Consider the following 9,908-nt stretch of genomic DNA (forward strand, 5'->3'; position numbering starts at 1 on the left):
AGTTATAGCAGCAAAGTTATATGAAAAATACCTCATCATCTTCACTGGTCACAGTCACCCCACACCTCTGCACTGCATGTCTTCTACAGGACTTCAGCAGCACTGCACCCCCTAATGTCATGCTGGGTATTGATCGAGAACCACCTTAGACAGAAAAGCAGTAGGCACAGAATCGCCAACGCTCCTCCAAGTAAACTGCGCTCCCCTCGAGGACTCCCGTCCAAGCACACATCTTATCAAGGCTTTTCAGCTTCTTAAACCTGGTCAAGCCATAGTCCAAGGCAGAAAGACTGCACTGTGACCTCAAGCTTACTCTAATGCAAAAGCAGAACTGAGTTTAGAGCAGAATATTTTTATATATATTCTTATCAAGGCTTTTCAGCTTCTTAAACCTGGTCAAGCCATAGTCCAAGGCAGAGAAGACTGCACTGTGACCTCAAGCTTACTCTAATGCAAAAGCAGAACTGAGTTTAGAGCAGAATATTTTTATATATATACACACACACAAGGCACAGCATTATTACAAACTCCATTTTTACCACACCGTGATAGTTACTTCATTGTCAGTGTAATACACTTAGAATAGGAAACACTAGAGAAACCAAATCCCCTTTACTGTTCCCTGCTTTCTGACACACGCCCAGTTAAAGCCTTTTGTATTTACACACTCATCTCCTTTCAACATAAGTTGTGCAGGAAGAACCCCAGGCAAGAATTGAACAAGTTTTACCCTCAGAACTATATATACACACACATATATATGTACCCAGGTACAAGGTGTTTTCATAATTCATAAAATTATCCATTGCCTTACTTTAAAATACTTCAAAATATGTAACTATTTAACTTAACATTCAAAACCACCCTGCAAAGTCATCAGACGCTACTTTTACCATAAGTTTGTAACACACTTATCATTGATCCATCCTTCTTGAAAGAAGCAATTTACTATTTTTGTTAATGACTAAAAGCACATTTGATGCTATGCAACTCCAAGACTACCAGCACTTAAATAAGCCAGTACTGGATGAGTATTGATTATGCATACACTCAGATGGACTACTTCCTCGATTAAAGTTAAACAAACATATCGATCCAAAAAGATAAAAAACATATTATTCAGAGAAGACTCAAAGTAACTTTTGACAGTATTTTATTACCTACAGATGATTTCATATTATTTCAGCTAAATCATCCTGTCTTTAGACATTTACTTCCCTTTCATCCTGTACGCTTTCTGCTGTTTCGTAGATCGCAATACAAAGTTAGTAATCCCTGTACATACAATCTAATCCTGTCCAACACGTACCCTAACAGAATACCGGTTTACGCTATTTAGATTAAAGGTAGATTAAAAAAATTCACTAGGAAACACACCTTATGAAAGTACAAGAGCATTTCTAATCCCTTATCTTCACTGCTAAATGAATGCCCATTAAATCATATTTGAATTAGTTCAGCATAACACGCAGAAAAATAAAACCTTAACAGTATCAGAACATTCTGTACTCCTTAATTGCAATTTTCAAAGTGCTTGTTAGTCAATTTGAGCAAAAGCAAGCAAGAAAACGTTCTTTAACTGAAAAGAACTTTGGAATTAAATTAACAGAGAGGTGTAAGAGAAATGGCATGGTTTTGAATAGGATAGATGCCCAAACCAGCTGGAAGTCCACAATGACAAAAGATCCCCAGAGCATTATATTCAGATATTCGTTCTGCGTGCTCCCTGGAGAAGCTCACGGTATGAAAGGGTTTTTGTGAAGAGGGAAAATAGGATCCCTTCCTATTAAGTTCTCAACAAAAATATTTTAGTTTTAATCAAAGAAAAGCGTACAGTCTTTTCTGATCAGGTCTGCTGGCTTTCACAGCACACAGGAAATACTGCCTGTTCTGTAGGGCTGTGTTCATTATGTCCCACACCAACCCCGAGTCGGCTTCAGGCACTCTCAGCTCAGCCTGGTAGTACCCCACACCCATTTTGCAAGGCTCTGAATGACCGAAGAACACAAGAAACCTTCACTAGAGCCTATGGATTCTACTCATAATGAAATCGAGTCTATGGACTTTCTATAGGCACTTTCACTCCACTGTGCACAAAATTGCAAACCTGTCATAAACCTGATGACTGGAATTTTGTTCAATTTGCCTCAAATGGGGATAGAGACTGCAGTTCCAACTGGGCCAGGATCACATTCGGCTCTGCAGTGCAGGATTCAAGTGAAGTTGCATGGAACATTTTTATTTTTATCTTTATTATTAGTATCTTTATTGGGGTTTAAGTTGCACTAGACCCGATGTGAGCTCTAGCTTCAGCGTATGATTCTTTCAGGCAAAAAGAAAGAAACTGTGACACACAGGAAGCCAGGGGATGTGTCTAACCTCAGTGTGGAATACATCCTTCACGGGTGAGGTTAAGTCACTCTGGTAGTAGTTCAACAAACTAGGTAATTGCTCTGCAGCGTACTGGCTTCACATTTCAAAATCTTAAGATCCATTTTCAGTCGTATATCCAGCTTCCCACGTACGTAAATATGCATGTGAAAAAGAAAATGCAAAACCTGGTCTTGCCTCCTATAACAGCCTGTCTAATCTACATTAATCACAACAGTGTTCTTTTGTGAATGGCCAACTGATCATTCTTCTTTCAAATGCATGTAATACAGCTTACTGAAAGGAAACTACGTAAAAACACCGGAACCTACCAAACAAATGCCACTACATCCCTGCGTCAACCACACTTAAAAATTCTTTAAGACTGGACACCAACTATTCAGAAACCTAGCAGGAACTGGAAAGAAACAATTTTTTTTTTCTTCAACAATAACGACCACATGGAGTTACAATGTTGACACAGTGGTACTGAAGCTCTGTTTCATAATAAAAACTTGTATTATTAAACCTACAGAGAGGTGTACACAGCTGGACCCTCGTAATATCACAAAGCTCATGTCAAATCTGCCTGGGATCCATCTGCATATACCTATTTATAGTGCCTCTGCAGCGTGTTCAGCGCAATGCTAGCGAGACAGAGCATAACAGATTTTAGATCTCGGTGCCCATAATTAAATTGTGCAAACAATATCTGACTGTAAATTTGTAAAACTATCTGGTGAGTAATATGTTAAATGTCAAGGCTACTTTGAACAATGTAGATCCACAGAGACACACATCTTGTAAACTTGTAATTTCAATGCATTGTTCTCCAGGGAGGGATAGTATCCACAACTTTCAATGTAACATTGCAATCTAGAAAAAACATCTTTTTAAAAAATAAAAGAAAACTTTCTCAAAAATACCCTAAAGTCAAAAGTAAGGAAATGTAATTCTTTACAAACAGCATGGGAGCTACTTCAAAAACTTATGTGCACTCCTCTGTAAAAAGGGAAACAGGAAGGCAAGAAAAGGCTCCATAATACAAAGAGCAAATAACCATACTCTATTCCCCAAACACAAAAGGTTACTGGAATTGAAGTGTTATCCTTCAGAGAATGGAAATTCACTCCAAGTGGAACCAGAAGGGAGAAAGGGTATGACTGGTAAAATCTAAGTTGGATATTAGGAAGGCAAAAAGGAACTAAGAGAAGCAGATAGCAAAGGGTACAAAACCAAATAACAATAAAGCCTATTAGTACATCAGAAGCAGGAAGCTTTCAAGGGAATCACTGGATTTGCTAAAGCTGAGATGGAACAGAGCACTTGAAGAAGGTAAAGGCATTGCAGACAATCCAAATTATTTCTTTTCTTCAGCCTTCACTATGGAACATGTTGGACAAATGCATACCTGACTTCTGCGATAAAGAGACTAACTCTTCTTCGAACTGAAAAATCAAAAAAGGGGTGAGGAAACACAATAAATTGAAAGCAATAAATGATGAGAGACGAGCTCCTGTCCCAGTCGCATCGACAGGTGTTTTACGGTTGATTTCAGCACTGACGGGCTTTTACTTTCAGAACCAAACCGCAAACAGACCAACCGTCTCAAAGTATCACAAGGCTGAGCTGGGCATCACAGCGGACTGCTCAGTCTGCCGCAGTGGTCAAAAGAGCAAGCCACAGAGTAGAATACAAAAAGAATGAGACAGGACAGTAGGAAAGACTGTATTTTTAGTCAATATTCCATCCCTTCTGGAGCATCTATTCAGCTTAGGGTTCCTGCTCTAAACCAATGACAGTAGCAGATAAGAAGAGTTTGGCAGAAATCAAAAATGTGAAAAGCTGGTAAGAACCATCAAGTTAACTTGGCAAAAGATGAACAAGAGGGGACGCTGCAGAGCTGCAAAGGGCACTATGAGATAGAAGCAAATAGGATGCTCTTCATCTTCAGCTAGTTACTAGAGCAAAGGGCCAATCAGGGCAATAAAAAGTTACTGAGTTAAAAGTAACAGGACTGAAACATTTCACTGCATAAACCACAAACCTGTAATTAATTCACAAGAACATCTCCATGACAGTAGCATGGAGTAGTCTTCTGTGCTTGGGCTATTGCTTTACTTTCTTGTTCATACTCTATAAAGTAACTAGTGACATGGCAATAAACATAAATCTTGAGAACAACTCCATTAGGGAACATGCTTCCCCTTTCTTCTTGCCCTAATGCATGAAACTTTTTAGGTTGGGTATAAGCCAGGGGAGGAAGGGGAGGTCAGATGAGGTACGGAGCATGGCTGTGACAAGGAGGACGACAGCTAGCAGAGGTGCTCCAAGCGCATGCTCAAACTGCAGCGTGCTGTCTGCGCTGTGCTAGATCCCACCCATTAACGCAGGGGGTTGATGGCTCTGAAATCTACCAGCTGTTGGCACTGGATATATCGGGTCCCAGTCTAGAATTAAGATAGAAGCACTAAACTATCAATGTGTGAAATTTGTGACTTAAATTACAAGGCAGGGCCATCCAAGGAGTCTCTTGCATAATTCATGACACTTCAGAACTTCACATATAAATCGAATAGAAGCAAAGTCTATCATTTCTGCCCTGTTGAGCAGAGACCCACACACAGCTTTGGCAACGGATGCACAAACAAGCTCTCTAGAAAATACAGTATTACAGACGTGCCCTTCACAACAATCGTTCACACAGCTCTGCAAGTAACTTTAGTACGTATCATTCAACAAGCACTTCTATTAAAACTACTCAAGAGTATCAAAAATACAGAGGTCACCAAAAGTAACAAAATTAGTCTGGCTTGGGATTATTTTTCCCTCCAAATGAATGATAACAAACACTCTTTTGCAATATTTTTCCATATTGGACTTAGTCAAACTTACTTATATGATTCATGGGCTTCTATTAATCATTTTGTCTGTCTAATACTGTAGAAAGGGCAACAGGGCAACTGCAGATCCTACAAAGCTCCCACACCTACTAAGAGGCTCCAAAAGCAGCAACGTTATATTCTTCAAGTTCTACAACAAACTTTGACAGACTTTCCACCTTGAAAGGGTGAGTAATCCCAAAACGAATGATGTGCCAAACTACGAAGCGCAACATAAGAATAAATGTTATCAATAAACACACAGGTAACTTGAAACACACTACTTGAGAAATAGCTGTAGCCTTGACTTACTGTGGCTGTGCCGGAGACAGTTTGTGCATTTGTGTCAGCTGCACTCTGTTCAGAGTGTGTCTGAGCAGGAGGGTACATATTTAACGTGTGCTCTGGAACAGTGGTTTGGCCTGTGTAGTCTGGAGCTGGATGAGGATGTGGGGCTGTGTATTCTGCAGGGATACCATTCTGAGGTGGAGCAAACTGGGCTGAGGCATAAGGCTGTGCCATTGTGTCAGGAGGTGCTGTAGCTTCCTGATTACCCTGTAAAAATCAAAAGGGAAAAAAAAGGGAAGAAGAAATGTGGCGTGAGATTAAATAAGCGATGATCCTGTACACATAACACAGAATGTGATGACAGTATTCTGCTGAGATTGCTGGCCTGAAAAGGGAACAACGGTTGTTTCTTGAGGAGAAAAATTCTTATCTGAATTAAATCCATTTTGCTAACCTATTAAATCATACTATAATTAGACAAATCTGCTGTTCTCTGGATAATTGTATTCTTTAACTGGAAAAGGTCAGTGAAATCTACCTGAACTAATGTCTCAACTCAGATAACAAAGAGGGCCAAAGCTCAGCTTATTCCAAAGGCTGCTGAGGGCAACTGCCAATATCGAGCTCTGATAAGGTTAGCCCGTGGTCTGCGATCCATCCTGACTTACCATTTGCAGAACACAACATATGCAACCGACACAGAGCAGAAATTGGGTACATACTGCTAACGTAGCTGTATACTGAAAATACTTATATGAAATAATGTTCTATGAGATATTCAGAAATAGTCTGAGGTATGCTGTATTGAACAACTGTATGCCACAAATTGAAAATAATAATGAAATCCAATCAAATGATTAAACATCTGAATCCAAAAATGCATCACTTAATATAAAAGTCTATTTTGTAGGCTGTCAGAAGAAATAGATTTAGGAATTTCAAAGGCTTTAAATCTGAAGACAATAGTATTTCATTTCCATATTACAATAAGCCTACACAATTAAAAACAAATGCCCTCATCTCTTTACAGATGGATCCATCTTTATGATTGATACAATAAAGGATAGCCAAGCATGTTAATTTAGCAATTAGAGACTTTTGACTAAATGCTCTGCTCACACCAAACAGTAATAACTAATCCTAGGGCAGGAAATGTACAGAACAATCTTTCTGAACCTATATAAAAGATGTCCAAACCATGGTGCTGCAGATGACAGAGCACTACAGCACATTAATACAGGCACTATCCCAAAGTCCGATGAACTGATTTACAAGATAAAATTATACCTCTAAATACCAAGTCATGTAAAAATGAACACTGGAGCAAAAGCTTAATTAGCTCTTAAAATACTCTGTCCTTCTCCCACCCAAACATATACAAGTACTTACACAGGACTATTGTAGGGATTTTCTTATTCGTACTCACCAGTCCTTGATTTCCTAATTTCAAAATAGGCTGAATGGGTAAAAAACCATTCTTTTACACTTTGTACTTAAGGATCTTTCCAGCCAATTTCAACTAATTCAGACATCAGCTCTCTGACCTGAACCGGTCCTAAACTCAAGACCTTTCAAGAGTTTGCAAAATCACAGCCCAGGAATAGGCTTCAGTGCACGGCAGGCTTAGAAGGGAAAATCAAGTTTTCCTTTGTAACAGGCATTGCGTCCTAAAAGATGAAAGCTTCATACCAGTTATCAAACCCTCCCTAATTTTAATGCCATCTCTGCTACTATTTTAGTAGCAAAGTAGTTTGAGCAAGTAGTTTACATTGCTTCATTCAACCATCTTTCGAGTGAAAACAGTGACGTTTCCCTCCTTCACTGGGTTGAGTCAGTAAGTTTCAGTTGCATGTACCATCATCATTCCAAGGGTAGTGCTGCACTGAAACTTGCCCTGTTTAAATTTCAGTGGAGGTTAAAAACTCTTGTCAATGTAGACTTATATCCACTTACATTAAAATGACAAGGTCCTCCTCTTCTCTTTTTTACCTAATATTTTTACTAATAAAAAAAAGAAAAAAATCAGCAGTGATCGGATTACACCAGAGAAATCTATTAAATGTTAAAGCAGTATTTTTAAAACTTGTAGGGGAAGCAGGTGACCTTAAATTTTTTAATTAACTGTTTCAGGAAGGACTTCAGCAAGTGTTAAGCACAAACATCAACTCGACCTTCTGCCTACCTCAGCATTTTTACTGTGCTGGCTTTGGAACAGTAGCTGGTTATTGCTGGTCCTTAAGCTATTCCTTCATGTCAGTTGGTAAACATGGCATTAGAGCCAGCAGCTGCTAACAAAGAACAATCACGGCAACCAAGGGACCAAGGGCTAATGTCCAGGTGCATTTGATCTAAAGGTTTTCATACCACCTCCAGTACTAACCCAGATGTTGCTGAGATCCCCACTGTTTCTCATTAACATTGACAGCAGTTCCATGAGACCCTAATTAATATTCAAAGCATTCACTCTTAGAGCTAATTACAGCTAATATTTAATTAAGGGGGTCGAACTTTTATTTTTTCCAGCAACTCCAAATGATTCACTATTTAGATGTATCATAAAATGACAAACTGCGCTGGCAATCCCAGCACCTTCACGTTGCTGAGACTCTTCTACCTCTTTCATTAGACTTGCTAAGCTGAGCTCTGGATGACTTATTTATAACCGAGACCCCATTAATAAATAAACAACAAAGGGTCAGGGCTTTGTTTTTATATATAACTACTACATATTCAGGGATTTACAGCCTTGCTGTTTAACAAACGAAAACTGCCACACCAGATTATCAGCCCAAGCACTGCATGTTCATTAAACTGGGGGGGCCACACATTATATTTCAACACTCCACTGTAGGTCATAAGTTTAAAATTATAGTGACAACAAATCTCAGTTGTTCATCTCTCAAAATCAGTGTCTACTGTAGCCTTTCTTAGCTTTTAAAATCAGTGTGAATTTATGATGCACAATTCATCCAATGCAGTAATACAATGCAATACAGAAGCATATGTGTATAAGCACGTTCTTCACTGCTTACACGGGTATCAAGCCAATAGCCTATTGTTTAGAATATGAATTTATATCAAAAACAACGCAGTGTTGACTAACACACATTTGTATATACATGTAATCGACACAAACCCCAGACTACACAAGTCAGATTTTAAAGAACCAACAATTCTTTAAGTATAATCACTTAAAATACACCCCTTGATTGTGCTCTTTAAAATACAGTGAACTAAAATGAATAAAATAAATAATAGATCTAATGCATTAAGTTGAAAACACGAAATGGCCCTAAAAGCAACAGGAAATATTGATCTGAAATTAGCCTGTGAACTCAGGTATCAGAGTAATCTCAAAACTGCAGACGACAGTACACAGAACATCACTTAATACAACCTAGGCATGAGAGGTTAAACCAAAGCTGTCCCTTAAGACTCCGTTCCAAGTATCTTTAAGATTAAATGACCCCTTAATGCTCACTTTGTGCATGGTTTTTAATAAAGTAGTTGCTGGCAACAGAAAGAAGAACAAAGGATGGCAGACAGTCAGGCTCTGCTAAATGTTCTGGCCCGAGTTTTAATGAAAACCACATTTCAACTGAGAAATACGCTTTACGTGGCAGTGTATAAAATCAAATTTATTGCTTTCTGGTTAAATGTTGAACTCTAAAGAACAAAAAAAGAAAGCATTCTGATGATGTAGGTAAGTGAAGTCGCTCCCATTCCATCTATATGACTCCATTTGAAGAAAAGCTTAGAATTTAAAATGCTTCTATAGTCTCTCAGATCTCAACACGCCTTTTCAGCATCTTCTGCTCTGAAAGGATTTCATTATTAAGAAATGCATGAAAGTGTCAAAACATAATAAAGCAAGCTTGTTATGTTTGTACACAAAAGACGGAGCACAGAAAACATTACTTATGCAGTGTTCCTTTTTAAAAACACATTTTCAGCATAAAAATGTGTTCGGTGAAACCCTTTCTGCTTGCCTGCATTTTAAAGTCTAACTAACAGTTTATTGTTTGTTTTATTCTATTTTCTGTTCGGTGCATTTTGTTTCTCTGGCAAGAGATATTTCACATTTAGAGAAAGCCTCTTGTACTGTAGTTAAATGAGCCAAACTGCATCATATCCTTAGGGCACGGAAACAAAGAAGAAAAATGCAGCATTACTCCGTAAACCTGCTGGTGATACGAACGGCTCTGTCAGATAGATCGAGTACAGCAGAGATACATAATCACCTCCATCGTCTGCCCGCCTTCAGACTTAAGCAACAAAACATGTATTAGAAGTCTCGCATGCAGTGGTGCAGCTGCTTATAAGAAATGCCCTGGCTTGACTAAAATTAAGAGTTTCAAGTGAAAATAA

The 9,908-nt window shown here is 38.6% G+C and overlaps 1 protein-coding gene across 1 annotated transcript in view; it reads right to left on the reverse strand.

The window, feature by feature from the left end:
• Positions 1-5,809, reverse strand: part of LOC104498685 (RNA binding protein fox-1 homolog 1-like) — a gene marked incomplete at its 3' end in the record, with an annotated part of 99,759 nt that extends 93,950 nt beyond the window's left edge. Inside the window, exon 1 of the mRNA XM_010142098.1 lies at positions 5,565-5,809. Coding sequence (XP_010140400.1) covers positions 5,565-5,774 — 210 coding nt within the window. The remainder of the gene's footprint in view (positions 1-5,564) is intronic.
• Between the last annotated feature and the right edge of the window lie 4,099 nt (positions 5,810-9,908).

Source organism: Buceros rhinoceros, unplaced genomic scaffold (genome assembly GCF_000710305.1).
Source record: "Buceros rhinoceros silvestris isolate BGI_N320 unplaced genomic scaffold, ASM71030v1 scaffold15110, whole genome shotgun sequence".
In the NCBI taxonomy this organism is placed as follows: Eukaryota; Metazoa; Chordata; class Aves; order Bucerotiformes; family Bucerotidae; genus Buceros; species Buceros rhinoceros.